This window comes from Schistocerca serialis, chromosome 3 (genome assembly GCF_023864345.2).
Source record: "Schistocerca serialis cubense isolate TAMUIC-IGC-003099 chromosome 3, iqSchSeri2.2, whole genome shotgun sequence".
Taxonomy (NCBI): domain Eukaryota; kingdom Metazoa; phylum Arthropoda; class Insecta; order Orthoptera; family Acrididae; genus Schistocerca; species Schistocerca serialis.
In genome coordinates, this window is record NC_064640.1 from 975,103,732 (window position 1) to 975,123,405 (window position 19,674).

Below are 19,674 nucleotides of genomic sequence, written 5' to 3' on the forward strand. Positions count from 1 at the left end.
AACAGTGGTACTGCACACTTAAAATAAATCTGTTTTGGTTATTGTGTGTATGTGGTAAAATCTCTCTCTCTCTCTCTCTCTCTCTCTCTCTCTCTCTCTCTCTGAGCTGAGTACGCTTTGAGCAAACATCCATAGTCATCTAAAAGTTGTTGGAAGAAATATTGTGCAACTTTTTAAAGAAATAAAAAAATATTTTTTTCTTAAACAGAAAGTAATAATTTCAAGATTTTAAACATGGCTGCAGCAGCTGCTGCTGCAGCCATGTTTAAAATCTTGAAATATGTACCTGCCCAGGTTTCAAAGGCTGTTTCGAAATACATGAACATCTCATTTAAAATCCTGAAAACAGGTATGGCTATTGACTTCACTAAACAGTGTGAGAGACGCCATTTGACACCGAATTATGTGAAGGCTTTTATCAATGTGAAACAGTGTAAGAAGTTTCCATCTACTAAAGCTAAACTGGTGAAACAAATTATGAGTGACAGAATCAGTGACCTTTATAAGAAGAAAGATAAACTAAATGAAGAAGCTTACTCTTTGTATCTTTGTATTACTAGAACTTTTAAAGATTATTTTAACTTTCACGTAGACAGTGTTTGGCATAGTGTTAATGAGTGGTTACACAATCGTAAGGTTGAAATTCAGTGTAGGCATGATTTTAAACTTCATAAACTGGAAAATGTTACCCCAAAATCTAATGATGTTCATGCAAAAAGAACTGTCAATTGCGAACACCAATTTTTCGACAGAGTACTAAACAAAACTTCTATAAGCTTTACCCCTCAAGAAAGCACCATGCTAGCGAGAGGTTTTAAATACAATTTCACGCCTGATATTAACGATCCGAAAGTGATAGATAATTTTATTGTTGACCTTAAAGTTGATCTTGACTCCGTAAAAACTGAAAAATCCCAACAAAATAGGATAGCTCATGAATGTAGCGCAATTATAGAAAGAGAGGTCAAGTCGGTAAAAAACAGTGATTTAAAACAGAGAGGTGGTAACATTATTACTAGTATTAACCGTAAATTAAAAAATAATGAGGCTCTCATCACTAAATCAGACAAAGGAAATTCGCTTGTTGTAGCCTATAAAAGTGAATACATTGCTAAAACTTTGGCTTTTTTCGAAGAAAATGGTATATTTGAAATTGAGCAGGATCATACCCCTACGTTACAAAAGCAAATTAGAGATACGTTAAGAAGAAGTAAACATCTTATGAAAGAGTTTCAAAAGAAAACCTTAATTAACATGAACCCTAGAGCACCTACGCTTAGAAGTCAGTTTAAGGTACACAAAAGTCAACACCCAGTTCGTCCCATTGTTAATGGAATAAAGAGCCCACATCACAAATTAGCAAGATTTTTACACACTAAAATTAAAGAAGCCTTTGTTTTTGGAAACAATTACTCTGTTAAAAATAGTGCTGAGGTAATAAACAAGCTAAAATCAATAGAGATCACTTCTTCCTCTCGTTTGGTTTCTTTTGACGTCGTAAGTTTATACACTAATGTTCCAGTGGATATCACTCTTAAGATTATTGAAGGTAACATTCGACAACATAAAACTTTAAGTGAGCTACAGTTGTCGGAACTTATGTCACTACTGCAGGTTGTACTAGATTACAATTACTTTCAGTTTAATGGTAAAATGTATGAGCAACCATTCGGCTTAGCCATGGGTTGCCCGTTAGCTGGCATCTTTGCTGACATCTTTATGAATGCACTAGAAGAAAATTTCTTCAAAAACAACCCTACGTTAGGCAATAAGATTTCTTTTTATGCTCGTTATGTTGATGATATACTCATACTATTTCAAGGGTGTGACCAAGATCTACAGCAACTGTTTCATGTTTTCAACAGTTTCCACGAGAAAATGAAATTTACAAAAGAGATACAAAATAACGAGAGAGAACTCAATTTTCTTGATTTGAAACTTAAGTTATCGGGTAACACTATTAGCTTCGACATTTTCCGTAAAGAAACTTTTTCTGATAATATTATTCCAGCAGATTCCTGTCATCCTCAAACTCACAAGATCGCCTTTTTTCATTCTGCAGTTCATCGCGCTGTGAGCACACCTTTAGCACAGAATTGTTTTGAAAATGAAATATTTTTATTAAAATCAATAGCTACTAACAATGGATACGACCCTAAATTAATTGACCAAATTGCTAAGAAAAAAACAGCTGTAAAATTTTCTACTTTAGGAGATAACAGGGCAAAAAACTATGAGAGTAATAACTTTATTTCTATTCCATTTTTAGGGAACGTTTCATATAAGATTAAAAGACTTTTACAGAAACAATACGGTTATAGAGTTGCTTTTTCCGTAAATAATAGCCTCAAACGTAGAGTAATTCATAATATTGGAGCACGAGAAGAACTCAGCACTAAGTCCGGTGTATACAAAATTACTTGTAACGACTGCCCAAACTATTACATAGGGCAGACAGGTAGACCCATTAAAGTTAGGTATAAAGAACACAGGTTAGGTAAAAATGGGGAAAACGTATATAATTCCACCTTTGCTGAACATCTATGGCTCTTACAGCACACGCCAAGTGAACTGGACGACGTACAGCTGCTTCATGAAGCTGATAAAGGTGACAAACTAGACTTGCTCGAAGAATTAGAGATTTTCAAGCATCTGTCTCTAAAAGATGGTTTTGTTCTTAATGAACAGGTGCAGCTTCGAAACAAAAATTTTTTAGACAGTTTCAAACCCCTCATTGCCTTAATGTAATATAGTCTGGCTGACTAGGAGTTATTTTCTTGCTTGTTGATGCCGGTGAAATGCGCTTTTCCTGTCTTGTTGGGATCTACATATTGTGATGTTTGTTAATTATGAATTTCAATGTGTATGTGTGGTTAAATGACTACTATGTTTTATTCATACAGACAGATGGTTTCGTTTTATTATAACATTTTGGTTGTTTCGCTAGTATGTATTTCACTGCCTACGTTACGCGAGACTCTCGCGCATTACAGTAGTGCCCTCTCTCGTTAGATGTTCCAAGCGCAAGCTTTATCCGTTTGACACTAGGACACAGGTAAATTTGGTTCTATATTTCTAGTTTACATAAATGTCTTTAATTGGCGTGATACGCTTTATTTATTAAGACAAAGTTTGAATTAACACAACCTTTAATAATTTTTGATGCGCTTATGTATGTATTTATGGATTGTAATATGCGCGAGTCTGGCACATGCAAGTGCCCTCTCTCGGCGAAACAATCCGCCTTAGTGCCTTCACACTCGTGTCTCAACAGTTCATAGGCGAAGTAACATTGTTAAACTGTTCGCTTTGATCCTGTGCCCATTACACATGTTGTACAAATGGAGATGATATTTTAATTACTGACGACACCTTTTGGGATAATTGTTTTATTATTCTCCAGTGCATGATGTAATTTTAGTAAGTACTAAAGATTGTGTGCCTGTATTACTTTAGCAATTTCACCGTTATTTAAGCTTCTGTTTCTCACTTTCGTTGATATGGCTTTTCTAATGAATGTGTCTTTCTATTCAGGAAGTTTTACTTCTGATGAAGGTATATTTATATGTACCGAAACCTTGGTCAAGAATTTTAATAAAAAAAAAAAAATTCTATCCTGCAACTGTTTTTGGCTGCCATCCTTTATTGTGAAGAAAGTAATAATATTGGTATTACCAACTTACAATTAGGAAATTGTGCCTGTGCACACTATTCATTACATAAAATGTGTTTTGGCCAATAAAAATCATTAAAGGATGTTTTGTGATATGGAAAAAGTCTATGTTTAAGTTGGCAATGATAGATTGTGAGCACAAGGTCCGCATGTAATGTTTTTGACCAAAGCAAAATCGCCAGCATACGCTATACAGAGAGCTTTCCTGTGTCCTTTTTCCATAATGGAATTTGTTACCTTCATTTAGCTTTCCATTCGCACTCCAAAATATCCTATCCAACAACGGAGTGACACTCCAGCTTTGGTGAGAGATGATATGCCAGGGTAAAGTGAAGAGTCTGAACTCGTGAAGTAACACACACTGTTTAATGACTGGTTCTTCAATCATTAATGTTCTGGTGTAACCACAAGCACTGGAACAAAGAGGAAGAATGCAAGACCAGAGAATGCAGTGCAGCAACGTCAGCCAACAGCTTCCTGACAAGGACAGCGCGACGACAGGGGCGACCTCTACAAGAGGTGAATATAAGCACCGCTACCACCAGCCTCGTCCGGACTTTAGTGGAGTATTCGCAGAGTAATTAGCACAGCCTAGCAGAAAGTGCTACGATAAACATTATTAGTGATCCACAAACTGTGTGTAAAAATTGCAGGAACATTGCATATAGCTAAGGATTCTGAATTATATTGCCTGTATCCCATCGCTTGCGACAACTTGTAGTACATTCAAGTTAAGTTTTGTCAAATCTGCTTTATTGAAATAAGAGTATTAATTGTTATTTGCTTGAATTGTTGTATAGCATTCCGACAATGCAGCACCCCTTAGGAACACTATATGAGACAAGTGAGCAAGACCCCAACATTCGGTGACGAGAATCTGCCGAAACCCGTGCCCAACTGCCACGAACTTTTCGTTTATATTGTGCTGGTGCCTTAATTTTTTATTGTCTTTCCTTTACATGGGATTTTCTTTGCATTAACAGTTTCTTGTCGTTTTTGCTAATCCATGTTTTCAGGTGGGCATTGCAGAAAATTTCTTTGCTTTTGTAATTACTCTGTCTGTTTCGCATTTGTGTCTTCTAAAATGCCCACCCCACCTGTCACGCCCCCTGCTCAGGCATTGCAGCTGCAAGCATTAGATGACACACAACTAATGCAGATGTTTCAGTTTCACGTCTTCCAGTTGGCCCTGACACAGACTTCACATCGGTGCTCAGGATTCAGAATTGCTTCAATCTTTTCCGCTAAACTACTGACAACTTGCACAGCCCACAGAAGCTGATTCAGATTTCAACATTTTGTTCAACTACATTCACACATCTTGGCCTCACTCATTGAACAGCATAAAGAATGCTGTAGTGCATCGATACTTTGCACATCAGCACAGCCTCACTGTACAGAAAGGTGTTGTTCTTGTTCGGAATGACAGTGGACAGTCATGTGCATAGATCCCTAAAGTTTCACAAATAGAAGTGTTGCAGTTACTTCAACAAGGACACTGGTGGATTATTTGTACAAAATAGTTAGGGCATTGACACTGTACTTTGCAGGGTATAGACACCCAAATAGAACAGATGATGTCACAGTGTCATGCCTGTGTGGAAAATCAGTCTGCTCCACCACAAAAATTCTCTGCTTGGCCTAAGTCGCAATCACCATGGCAACGTGTGCACACACACACTTTAACGGACCTTTAAGGAACACCCGTTGATTGATTGCAGTTGACTCATATGACAAGTTTTCTTTTGCTGTGTCCATGTACTCAACAACGTCATTCAGATGTTGTCATTGATTTTTTTGCCTCGAAGGTTTACCTGAAATAATAGTGTCAGACAACACGTCCAATGAATTTGAAACATTCTGCGAATGCAATGGCATACAACATCTAAATAGTGCACCATTCCACCCACAGTCAAATGGCCAAGCAGAACGTTCTGTCAGACCCTTCAAGCAGCAGATGGCCAAACTTTGCTCTGTACACACCAGGGATCAAACATTGCAACTGTTTCTTGCCTCATATAGTTCGCACCCGTTAGATGGACCATCGTTAGCCTAATTGCTTCACTGCCGCCGCCATAGGATGCTGCTCCACCCTCCTCAGCATCCGACGCCGCAGGAAGGCTGCAGGTATTGCTTTGCACCACATGATATTGTTTTTCTACAGGATTTTCAGTGGCAGCAGATGGTGGGTGCAAGGTGAGAGTGGCTGTCAACTTGGCACTTGCATGTATCTGATTTCAGGTCCAGATGGCTTGCAGCGCCGACATCAAAATCAACTTCGCCTCTGTTATGTACACAATGTTCTTTCAATCTCTCTTCCCCCTGATTCATGGGTCCAGAAGGCAACCACAGCAGCCGCCAGAGGGTATCGTCACGACACCATGGTACGATCACATGGAGATGGAGCCTCCGCCTCTGCCTCCGCTCGTCCTACCAATGGAGCTGGACCCACCCACAACGCAGGTGGACGTGTACCCTTCTGGTCATTTTCCAGGGGACGTTTCCGTAAGAGCGCAGGCTGGTTGGCGGGATACGGCCAGAAGCTTGGTGTCCCCTGCAGCCACAGCTTCTGGCCCAACATTGCGCCTACACTCCTGCATCTCTCATCATAGTCACACTCCTTTACACGACGACAGTCCATCGCTTTGTGGGGGAGGAATGTTCTGGCGTAACCACAAGTGATGGAACAAAGAGGAAGACCACAAGACCAAAGAAGGCGGTGCACCGACATCATCAGCCAATAGCCCACTGGCAAGGACCATGCGATGATAGGAGTGACCACTGGAAGAAATGAATATAAGCACCACTCCTGCCAGCCTCAGCCGGACTTTAGTGGAGTATTCGCAGAGTATTAGGACAGTCTAGCAGAGTGTGCTACGAGAACTGTTATTAGTACTCCACAAACTGTGTGACAAACTAGCAGGAACATTGCATATAGCTAAGGACTCTGAATTATATTGCCTGTCACCCATTGCTTGCGACAACTTGTAGTACATTCAAGTTAAGTATTGTCAAATCTGCTTTACTGAAATAAAACTATTAATGTCATTTGCGTGAATTGTTGTACAGCATTCCGAGAATGCTGCATCCCTTAGGCACCACTTACGAGAGGAGTGGGCAAGACCCCACAATTAAAAGCTTTGCAGTACATTTTGGAGTGAGCTTCAATTAGTGAATTACAAGTGCAATTGGTAATTTCAACAATATTATCCATCTTGCTCTGTTACCTGTGCATAAATGTGCTAACAAGAGTTCTCACAGCAGCAGTTAGATTGGTGTCGTGCAGTTGCTCATTAGAAATTTTGCTATAATTTCTGAAGGTAAACTGGTGGCAGGCTTTGCAAATGTAATCAATCTACAAAGGAGACTGCCTACAAAGCACTGGATTTAGTTCCGTAGTGTTGGGACGTGCACCAAATAGCACTGATGGGGGATATTTAACACATTCAAAGAAGGGCAGCATGAATGGTCACAGGCTTGTTTTACTCATGGGAGAGCGTCATGGAAATGCTGAAAATGCTGAACTGGAAGATGCTTTAAGATATATGCCAATTATCCTACAAAAGCCTACTTCAAAAGTTTTAAGAAACAGTATTAAGTGAAGACTCTACAGATGCTCTTCAGTCACCTATGTATTATATCGGTACGGACCGTGAAGACAAGATTAAGTATAAAAACTGAGCACACACAGGCATTTAAATAGTCATTCTTCCCATGCTCCATACATGATTGTAACGGGAAGAATCCTTAATAAGTGGTAAAATGTTAATTATCTTGTGGCATGCACTTCATAGCAGCTTGCAGCATATGTATGTTGCTGTCAAAGGCATATAGGTTTCAACTGAACTGTATACAAAAATATTTGATTTTGCAGACGTACTAGCCAGTGCCAGAATATTCATGATTATAGGAATCAACAGTGCACCTACTCATATTATTATTGTTTTAGTGGTTATGAAACTTATGCTGTTTTGTAAGTTTCTCCCCTTCTTTAGTTGCCCTTGTGTTGTTCTAATAGTTCTCTCACCACTGTTTTTGTAGTAGTCATGTACACATGTCCACAGCTATGTGGTAGCCTGCAAATTCCTGCTTTTTCCAGTGGTTTTCAAGAATAGTAGATCAATCTTAGCTCTTCCTCTATCTTTTGAATGGGTTTGAAGACTATGGTGATATTTCATTTCCTAAGGATCTTTTGTATGCAGTCAGTCATGTATTTAGTGAATAGTATGAAAACCTCTGATTTTACAGGGGGCTACGCATCACTATAATTTTTATGTGGTCTTTTTATGTAAATGGAGAATAACTATTTTTCGGCAACCTACCGGTGAGATATTCCAGTATTGGGTTGAGCAGTCTAGTTCATTGATGTTTCTTGCTTTACTCGCCAACACTGAATGTTGGTGTATATACCATGCTGTATGTGTAGAATTTCCTTATATTATGTGGGTGAAGTTATCATTTTTCTTGAAGACTAGCACACCCAGAAAATGCAATCTGCCATCTACCTCTTCATCTATAGTGAATTGAATCTTTGGATTAATCTCCTTAAGGTGTCGATGAAAATGAGTAAGTTCCTCTTTGCCATGTCTCCACAACACAAATTTATCAGCCACATAACAGAAATTTAGTTTTTTGGCAGTACCTGTTCCTTGACCATTTCAATTGAGAAACTGGCTACCACCAAGCTTCTTAAGGGCTCCCCATAGATATGTCATCCATCTGTTCATAAAACTGGTTATTTGGTTCAAAGGATGTGGTGATGACTGGCAATGGCAAGGAAAGCGTTTCTGAAGAAGAGAAATTTGTTAACATTTAGTATAGATTTAGATGTCAGGAAGCCCTTTTTGAAAGTATTTGTATGGAGTGTAGCCAGGTATGGAAGTGAAACGTGGACGCTAAATAGTTTAGACAAGAAGAGAATAGAAGCTTTCAAAATGTGGTGCCACAGAAGAATGCTGAAGATCAGATGGGTAGATCAAATAACTAATGAAGAGGTATTGGATAGAATTGAGAGAAGAGAAATTTGCGGCACAAATTGACTAGAAGAAGGGATCACTTGGTAGGACATATTCCGAGGCATCAAGGGATCACCAATTTAGTAATGGAGGGCAGTGTGGAGGGTAAAAATCATAGCGGGAGACCAAGAGATGAATACACTAAACAGATTCAGAAGGATGTAGGTTGCAGTAGGTACTGGGAGATGAAGAAGCTTGCACAGGATAGAGTAGCATGGAGAGCTGCATCAAACCAGTCTCTGGACTGAAGACCACAACAACAACACGTGATGATGAGACATTATTTCCAGCATTAAAATCTGATTCCGTTGTTCCAACACTCCGTTAAGCAAAACCATACTAAACAGTGATTCCGTTGTTCCAACACTCCGTTAAGCAAAACCATACTAAACAGTGATACTACATCTAATCTGAACAATATATCTTCCACCTAGATGACTATGCCATCTAACTTGTTGATAAAGTATGATTAATTATTGAAGTAAAAGCTGGTAAGCCCATACATGGTGTAAACGTGTTGCCAATAACTTGGCAGTCTGCTAGGTGGGCGAACCAACAGCAATTATTTCAGATGTTAGCTCAATGTATTTTTTGTGAATTTTTGGCTATCCAAATAACCTTGGTGGCAACACAACTGAACTGAACAAGCCTGAGTGCTGAGTCCAATTGAGAACCTCTTCATCAACTGCACAACAGTTACAAAAACCTTGTTGATGGGATCCTTACTTACTCCACTTATACATGTCTGATGATCTAATAACTCAGTAATCTCAGTATTGTAGTTGGGCAGATTCATTCATAATTACTGTTACATGAGCATTGTTAGCAGGGAGAATGATAACACTACCATCCTCATTCGGATGTTTTATAGCATTCCTCCCATTCACAGTTATATTACACATTACTGACTGCCCAGCAGTGTCACTCTGTTCACTTTATAAATGTCTGTCTGTACACTGGCTATAATCTCCCCAATGTGCACAACTCAGAGGCTAAAAGCAAAATTTCTATGCTTGGCAAGTATTGATATCATGTAGTTACACAGTGAATGTTTGGATACATTGATAAAAGTGCAGGAAGTGCCTAAATACTGGGTCACATGATTAGGTTACACATTGTGAAACTATTACTTCTGTCTACTAGATATTGTCAACATATGCTTCCCCACTGTATCATGCAATCATCTGTGAATTTAATCCCAATCATAACTGCATACTTTCTTACAAATATGGAGACACATTAAGTTAAATTAGTATAAAATTACTGTATACTGTTGGGCATACTCTTGAACAGTGATGTACTGCTGAGTTTATGAATGAGGACAAGAATGTAATTTAGGTGATGTTAAATACTGGAGTGCCTTAGAGTTCTTTGGACCTTGTGTCCACCTATCAATCAGCAGTGTTTAATTATACTGAAACAACATTATGTTATAAATCTAACCATTCCAATTACAGTTATATTATATACCTAAAATCTAGGACAAAATTACTAACTATAAAAAGTAACCTCAAAGTTAATTTGAGAAGAATTTAATCTGAAATTTATACAGTGTTATGTATTTGGCGTCAGTTGCAAATATCTCGTGTTGGATTTGCAGCACACTAATGCCTTAATAGCTGAATATATTCAAGTCCTAAAATACACATAGTGAGATCCACATTAATGAGTAAGTGTTCTCACTGACCACGATACATAATAAACTGCAAGAAATAAGTAATATACACCATCCATCCAAAAAGTTCCAAACCTGGTTTTATTCCTGGCATGTAAGGGGCATTGGCACAGTAACTATGGTGGCAGCTTGAATTAACAACTGTAAACAACGGATGTGCATTCGACCGAACAGGCACCACTAAGTAGTAAGATGTGCATCTGTAGTGTGACAGTGTTGTTATGTCACACATCACAACGGAGTAACATCTCTAAATCAAGTGTTAAAGACATTCATCAGAATATTTTGAAGTGTGTGCAAAGTTTGTCCCACACACCTTGACTCCTGAACAAAAACATCACATTGACACAAGCTATGAATTGATTGAAATACAGAAGTGGATAATTCTTTTCTGGGGGAAAAACAAAAAATTATCATTTGTGATGAGGTCTGCTGTTACCAGTATGAACAACTAGGTGCAGAAATTCACATGAAGGGTCAACACTTTGATGAAATAACCAACATTCTTGCCAATGTGATGTGCAAGTTGAATGACAACACCAAGAAAGAATTTTCTTACTGTTCACATGATTGTATGAATATTCTGTGTGTTATAGTAAATTGGATGGTGGTGAACTATGTAGAACACTCGAAGCATTAAAATCATGATTTCTCTATTTTTATCTATCTAGCCTAGAAACGTTTTGGACAGACATGGTATATCACAATGATAAATAAAAAAAAATGCAGAAGTGAGTTCATTCACCCAACAGTCATTCTTCCCAGATATCATTCGATAATAGAATGGAGAAGGGGGAAAATTATAGTAGAGCAGACGTATCCTCTGCCCCCAATGTAAGGTGGCATGTGGGCAAAGATAAGGAAAAAAATCCAATTAAATGTGGGACTAATGAAAAGTGAGTGTATTACAAAAGCAATTTAAATTTACCAAAATGTAATACAGCAAACCGTGGTGTATGGGTGGGCGCATTGCATGCACACTCTCTCTCTCTCTCTCTCTCTCTCTCTCTCTCTCTCTCTCACACACACACACACACACACACACACAATACACTAATTGTTACTTACTCCATAGTTCAAGATAAATTTCTCCAATTCTTGCAACCAAGCAGGATCTCTTTCAGTGTTGTCCTCAACTCCGCTAGTATAAACAGGGTCACTGTATTTCAAAAGGTTGCCTGCATCATATATTTGTTTTAAGAATGATAGAGGATACTGAATGGTTGACTGCATAACTGTGTTTACCAAAACTTCTATGTAATGTATTGCTTCTGTAACCATGCCTCTCTCAGCTAAACGAAGTGCATATAGTAATTTGTATGCCTGCAACACAAATAATATGGGTATTAGATACTAATGATTAAATCCTTAAACCAAAGCAGTTCATAAAATAATAAGCTATATCATTATGAAATGACCAATGTTATCAATATTTCATTGCAGAAAAATTACTGCATAATGTGCAATAACAAAAAACTTTGAACTATGAACTTTATACAATAACATCTTCCTTCCTTTCACCACACTGTGTAATCTAGCTCCCTAAAAGTAAATGTCACAATTCCCATGTTCAGTAGACTTTTCTTGTTTGTTGCTTTTAATGTCCACGTTCCTGTTACTTCAAAATAAGCCAAATACTTGAATAATACTTATTTCTTTCAATCACTAATGTGAAATTTTACACTGGTATCCACCTCCATACCACTTTTTCATGTAGTACTTTGTATAGTGTAGGTACTATTTGCTCGTTTAGGATTTATGGGTACAATGTGTAGGTATCCTTCGGCTAGGTAGCTTAAAAAATGTAATAACGTACAGAAAGAAAAAAATTATAAAATTATGAGAGACAAATGCTTGCCATTACTTACCTTCAGAATGTAATATTTTTAGTACTTCCAATAAACAGAAGGAATTATCCTACCTTTTCAAACTGTTACTTCCTTCGTCAAGGAGGAGCAACAATGGATGGGTTGGGAAGGTTAAAAAAAACAAGGGCAGGTCACTCAGACTCTAGGATGAGGGGGACCACCTGTTGCAAGGACGAGGGGAGATATTTCTTTCACTACTTTGTGTGTATTTTCCTTTCTTCTTACATGGAATGATGCTGAGAAAAAATTGTCTATGTGAACTTATGAGTCTCAGACAGAGTGAAAACTAAGTAATACAGAAAAAGAACTGTCCTGCCAACAGACATCAGCTGTGGGACAGATGTGGCCCCAACAGTGAGGAAAATTAGGTTCAGTGTGCCAAGTCACATAAACTGTGAAAGCCAGTGCTAAATTTCACCAAGTAGCTAACCACAGGATCAAAACTGTACATTACAGTTTTGAGGCTAATTATGTATATGAACTTTACGTGACACTGACTGCTGACCTGTGGGTTTAAATAAACAAATAATTTTCCTCTATTTAACAAAACTGTGCAGGGTAACAATATATTCCGGCGGCATTACCGGCTGGGAGATCCCCATGGGTTTGGTTCAACCACGCAATTTGAATTTTTTTTTTTTACACAAAATGACATTTTTCCTTTGTAAAGTAGTAGGGCTTGTCTTAAGTGAATCTGAGAAGTGTAGGTGACTGTGACAAATGTGTGTGGAGTTAGGTGTAATGTACGTGCTGCCGCAGATGAGGAAAGACAGACTACACTGAGGTGAAAGCCAATGTCAGCACACAGTTCTATAACAGCTGCAAGGAGGCTGCCGGGGTTTAATTCCATATTCGCTGGGCGGATCACTATTTACAGCATCACGTGCTCGTGCCATAAGACATTGTGGAAAAATTTAGAGTTTAACACAGCACACTACCACTAAGTCTCATGACCAGGAATTTTGTGCCAGCACTTCTTTTCCCCCTGCAAGCCAAATACTAGGCGAAAAGTGCTTTTGACGTGGAAGCACAGTGACACGTTAATAGTGAATTATTTAGAAATATAGGAGACAACTCACCTAAAGGCAGAAATGCTGTGTCATTGACAGATACACACAGAAAAGGTAAAGAGCTTTTACTTTGCTAGCTTTCGGAATGGAATTCCTTTCTCAAGCTGTAGGAGAAACCTGTGCGCACACAAACACACACACGTGCCTGTCTTCCTACATTGTGCTCATAGCTCTCAATGCTAGTCTGTCCCAAGCAAGTAGTGTAGCTTTCATAGTCAACAATACACTCAAAGAAGTCAATATTTATTATTGTTGTTGTTGTTGTTGTGTTCAGTCCGAACACTGATTTGACGCACCTCTCCATGCTATTCTATCCTGTGCAAGCCTCTTTACGTCCCAATAACTACTGCATTCTACATTTATTTGAACCTGCTTACCGTATTCATTTTTCGGTCTCCCTATACAGCCTTTATCCTCCACCCCCATACTTCCCTCCACTACCAAACTGACAAATTTCGACTGAGCTCTTATTTAGGCAAGTTGTGCCACAAATGTCTCTTCTTCCCAATACCTGTCAGTATCTCCTCGTTAGTTACGCACTCTATCCGTCTAAACTTCAGCATTCTTCTGTAGCAACACATTTCAAAAGCTTCTGTTCTCTTGTCGTCCATGTTTCAATTCAATACAAGGATACACTCTACACAAATATCTTCAGAAAATACTTCCTAACATTTAAATTTATATTTTAAGTTAACAAATTTATCTCGGTCCAGAATGCTCTTCTTGTAATCGCCAGTCTACACTTTATATTCTCACGACTTCGGCCATCGTCAGTTATCGTGCTGCCCAAATAGCAAACACATCTGCTACTTGTAGTATCTCATCTCCTAATGTAAGTCCCATAGCATCACCTGATTTAATTTCATTACAGTCCAGTCCCCTTGTTTTGCTTTTGTCGATGTTCATTTTATACACTCCTTTCAAGATACTGTCCATTCCATTCAACTGCTCTTCCGAGTCCTCTGCCGTCTATTGCAGAATTACAGTGTTGTCGGTAGGGACCGGAAAACGTAGCTCCTATTTCTCGCAAAATTTGCATCTATTTTTGTCGAAAATTGCATCTATTTTCTTTGTTTGTAAATGATTGGATGCACAAATTTAAAAGGTCGGTCATGCTACACGAGTGAAGATAAACAAATTATTAGTTCTTTGAAACTAACTGTTCAAAAAAGTGCCGATTGGGAACTTTTTGACTGGAATGTTTGCTTTTGCAAAAGCTTAGACACCTTTTTCTTCTGACACGGCCTTTCTTTTCTTTGTTTTGCTTTTAAAAATGATTCTTTTGCTGAAAAGTAGCAGCACTTTCCTGCCAGTTAAGTGAATGTGTCTCAGGTATAAGGTGTTTCTGGACATTATTTGTCTTTTCCCACCCAATATGAAGATTAAAAAATCTGCAGACCACTAATTTTTACCTTTTGTGGGCATTCGTAGCCCTGCGACCCGTGCTCGACAGTGCTACATTTAGAACTGACACGGCACTTAGTGTAGAAGTAGAACAAAATGTAAAGCAATTTGATTTTAACATTAGACGAAGAATTTTGGGGCCGTTGAAAAATGTTACAGATTTTGTTTTCCAGTTGCTACAGCATAAAGAGCTGGCACTATAAGCTATAATTGCAGATGGCCGCAAGTGTAAACGGACAAGAATTTTGACCACCACGTGAAAAGGAGCAGTGTACAGAAACAAACTCTGCCTCCATTTCATCTCTTCTGGTGTCGTAAAGGTCATAATCGAAATCTGTGATCGACTAAGATTAGCCGCTTCACTTATTTCAAAAGAAGAAAACAACAAGCAACATACAACAACAAGCAACATACAACACAAAGCATTTGGGGACAGCTACTGCGAAATTGCTTGTTGAAGTTAGCAGAGTATTGTTAAAGATGTCGTTCAGGGCTGACCTCTGGCGGTATTCAATGCAACTACAGCTCAAAACACCAGCCACCTAATTTTCCATGTTAAAACAGTCTGCATTACACTATCTTTTGAGCTTTAACTAATAAACAAACATACACATTTCCTTCTTATAACATGCTAGGTCTCGTGGCTGAGTACTATGTTGCATTATGCGGCGTGTAACTTAAACAAACCATCCGACCGCCCACAAAGACATGGTACCAGATCATTGGGTGCACTAATACATCATTGTGTCCGTACACTTTATTTTCCAAATAGGGTCTTGCACACATTATCCTTCCAAACTAGGCTTCGCCAGATGATGTACAATCCTAGTAACTGTTTACATTTTCAATATTGTATGCAGAAGATAAAGCTACTTCAACCTGTCTCTGATAAACACGTCATCTGTATACAATTCGCTTTGAAACAGCATCTCTTAAGTATTTTAGCATTTTGGCATTTTGAGGCAGAATTCACATCTATTGCAAAATGCAAATTTTTCCAGTCCATAGTCACTGGTAAACATTACAGTTTTTATGTATTCTCCCTGAACTTTTTGATTCCTTCTCCAATATTTTCTAAGCCGCACCTGAAATTTGAGACTCGAAATTCAAGGGGAGAGAAAAATTATAGGCCACATCTCCAAATGGAAACAAAGTTGGTTCATTGTAATATGAGACACAATTTAGGTCGAATGAATGACGATACAGCTACAGTAGTTTGGTTCGAGTCGTAAGTTAGCAGTTAAGCTTTACCAGGTAGCCATTGCTATGTGTCAGGCGCTCCGTCCGTATTTATACGGGTACCTTTCCTTTTCCACGTGCTTCGTCTGGTTTGAATTGATAGCTTATTTTTCTTTGATCTGATAAGCGCAGTTTTCTTTGTTAAAGGTGTTTACGTCACTCTAAGCTGAAAATGCGTTACTGTACTGTGTCATGCATTGTTTGTCGCATTCTGATAGTGCGTGTTTACGGCCTGTCGCCGCTCGCGGCATGGCTTGCTTTTGTCCGCGCTACCGCCCCCCCCCCCTTTTTCTTTTCTTTTTTTTTTTTTTTTTTTTTTTAAAAAAAAGAGGAATCGTCTCATTAGCGAAACAATGGCAAGAAATTGCTATTTGTTGTTACTTACACTGCTGCTTTCTTTGATAATGATCAACAAGAACCAAATAATAGACTGCGTATGATAGAAGATGTTCTGAACGAGAGTTTAGCGAAAATTTTTCTCCGTTTGAAAATCTTTGCAGGCGCCTCTTTAGTATATTACATCCTACACAGAAATTAGAGTCATCTTAGATTTAAAAATCTAGTCAATTGCCGTGCTTCATTTCTGACTGTATCACTATTAAGCATAAGAATAATACGAATATAAACATGACATGATATTTATATTCTTCCGCGTTTGCTGTTGTCTCACTCTAGTTTCGTAGTTTATTAGGCAGACCGGATTTAAATGAGATAGCAGCAAACATGAAACAATACATGGCAAAATGTTTGTATGTGTATTATTCTTATGGTGACGAAAATACTGCATGTGATTCACAATTTATAAAAGTTCCTATTATAGCAACCATCTCTTCTCACAGATAGGAAAAAATTCAGAATGTAGAGTTGGCCATATTGACAAACATCCCAGTCAGTCTTGCCAGTCGGATTTTCGTAGTACATTGAAAATAGCTCGTCTTCCACCCTTTTTTTTTTTAATTTATTTACTGACGCAGAGGTTTTGGCGCCAGTATTTATCTTTGTGCCTACAAAGCATGCCTGTGTAGCGCTACATATATTCGACGGCAGAAGTAAGTTGTGGCGGCACCCACCAACTTTTTTCAGAATTTCCGCTGACTTTGCACTCGATTCTAAGCCGCAGGTGGTTTTTTGGATTACAAAAACCGGAAAAAAAGTGCGGCTTAGATTCAAGTAAATACGGTAAATAACATCAGGGACAGGCTACAATACTGCCCTACTCCCTTCTTATTGTTTCCCTTTCATGCCCTTTAAGGGGGGTAGGACGTGAAACGGGCCGACTTGGAGCAGGAGAGGCACCACAGGACATTTTAATTTCCACTGTCTATACTTTTACAAGTAAATTCATAAAACTTTGTCAGCATGACCAGGAAGGATTCAGGATTCACACTCGTAGCATCGGAAGTTCATAAACATAACAAAATAATTTTTTTTACATGTGAAATTTCATCTTTTTTACTTACTATTGGCTGCATTTGTTGCTATAAGTAGACTTTTCTTCATAAGTAAGAGAGACTGTTCGATGAATTTTGCACAGCATACAAAACATACTTACAGGTGTCAAACTCTAGAACCTATTTAATTTATGAAAAAATGAATGAGCTGTTACGTTTTAAACTTTGTGTTTAGAAAAAAATCAAATTTTGTAGTTAATTATCTCAATTTTTACCATAGTTTTTAATAGATTTGGAAATTCTACAGTTTCATACACCTGTAAGTATGGTTTGTATGCTGTGCAAAATTCGTCAAAGAATCTCTGTTGCTTGTGAAGAAAAATGTAACTATAGCAACAAATGCAGCCAATAGTAAGCGAAAAAATGACGAAATTTCACACGTAAAAAAATTTATTTTGTTATGTTTTTGAACTTCCACTGCTATGAGTGTGAATCCCGAATCCTTCCTGGTCATGCTGACATAGTTTTATGAATTCATTTGTAAAAGTATAGACAGTACAAAATAAAATGTCCTGTGGTGCCTCTCCTGCTCCAAGTCAGCCCGTTTGACGTCCTACCCCCCTTAACTCTTATCACTGTTGCCTGGTTTCTGTGTAAATTGCATAATCTTTTCACTTTTCTATATTTTACCCTAGCTAAAGAGTTTATTCTAGCATCTTCTAAGATAAATTGTACGGCCAGTATCACCTCACATGTTCCTGCACTTTTCCGGAGCCAAAATTTATTTTCTCTGAGGTGGGCTTCACCCACTATAAATAATTTGTCTCGGTATTTTGCAGTTATGACTAATTCAACTGTCAGTTCAGTAATATTCACACCTGTAACCACCTGCTCTATTTGGAATTGGAATTATTACATTCTTCTCGAAGTCTGATGGTGTTTTGCCTGTTTTATGCACGTTGCACACCAGGTGGAATAGTTCTGTCACGGCTGACTCTTCCTTGGATATTAGTAGTTCTGATGGAATGTCATCTCTCCCAGATGTCTTGTTTTGACTTACATCTTTTAGTGCTCTGTGAAATTATTTCTGCAGTATCATATCTCCCATCACATTTTTATCCACTTCCTTTTCCTTTTCTATAAACTTGCCTTCGAGTTCATTTCCTTTGCATAGTTCCTCTACATATTTCTACCACATTTCTATTCTTTGCTTATTACTGGTTTTCTGTCTGAACTAGTGATATTCACACAGCTGCCTCTCTTTTTCTCTCAAGGCCTCTTTAATTTTTCTATAGCGGCATCTATCTTTCTCCTAGTTCTACCTAGCCATCCCTTCTTAGCCATTTTGCTCTCTCTCTCTCTCTCTCTCTCTCTCTCTCTCTCTCTCGACATCTGTATTCTCTTTCGCCTGCTTAATTTGCTGCATATTTATATTTTCTCCTTTCATCAATAAAAGTCAGTATCTCCTGTGATATTCAAGGATTTCTATTGGCTTTGTCCTTTTACCTATTTGATCCTCTGCTGCCTTCATTATTTCATCTCTCAAAAGTGCCCATTCCGCTTTTACCGCTTTTACACTATTCATTCAATCTGTGCCAAGACAAGTGTCGCTTAATGCTCTCTCTGAAACTCTCAACAACCTCTGGTTCTCTCAACTTATCCAGGTCCCTATCTCCTTAATTTCCTATCATTTTGCATTTTTTTCAGTTTTAGTCTACAGTTTACAGCCAATAAATTATAGCCAGAGTCCACATCTGTCCCTGGAAAAATCCTACAATTTAAAATCTGGTTTGAACACACTGTCTTACCACTATATAATCAATCTGAAATCTTACAGTGTCGTTACATGTCTTCCATGTATACAATACAACCTTCTTTCATGATTCTTAAAACACGTATTAGTGATGATTAAATTTCTTCTGTGTAAAATTCTACCTGACAGCTTCCTGTTTCATTCCGTTCTTAAAAGTTCATAGTCCACTATTTTTCTCTTACTTCCATTTTCTACTATTGATTTCCAGTCATCCATCACAATTAAATTTTTCTTTCCCTTAACTGTCTGAATAATGGCATCTCATCATACATTATTTCAATCTCTTCATCATCTGTGGAGCTACTTGGCATATAAACATGTACTACTGTGATGGATGTTGGTTTCCTGCCTGTCTTGGCTACGATGATTCATTATGCTGTTCATATTATCCACACTCCTATTTTCTTATTCATTGCTGGCCCTACTCCAGCATTACTCCATTTGATTTTCTATTTATATCCCTGTAATTGCAAGATGAGAAGTCCTGTTCCTCCTGCCACCAAACATCACTAATTGCCACTACATC

At 38.1% G+C, this 19,674-nt stretch overlaps 1 protein-coding gene across 4 annotated transcripts in view; it reads right to left on the minus strand.

Annotated features, from left to right (window-relative positions):
* LOC126471409 (protein transport protein Sec16A) overlaps nucleotides 1-19,674 on the minus strand; it is a 241,503-nt gene that overhangs the window by 44,753 nt on the left and 177,076 nt on the right. For all 4 annotated transcript variants that reach the window (XM_050099541.1, XM_050099542.1, XM_050099540.1 and 1 more), the window contains one exon: nucleotides 11,432-11,686. In XM_050099541.1, the coding sequence (XP_049955498.1) occupies nucleotides 11,432-11,686 (255 nt within the window). The remainder of the gene's footprint in view (nucleotides 1-11,431; nucleotides 11,687-19,674) is intronic.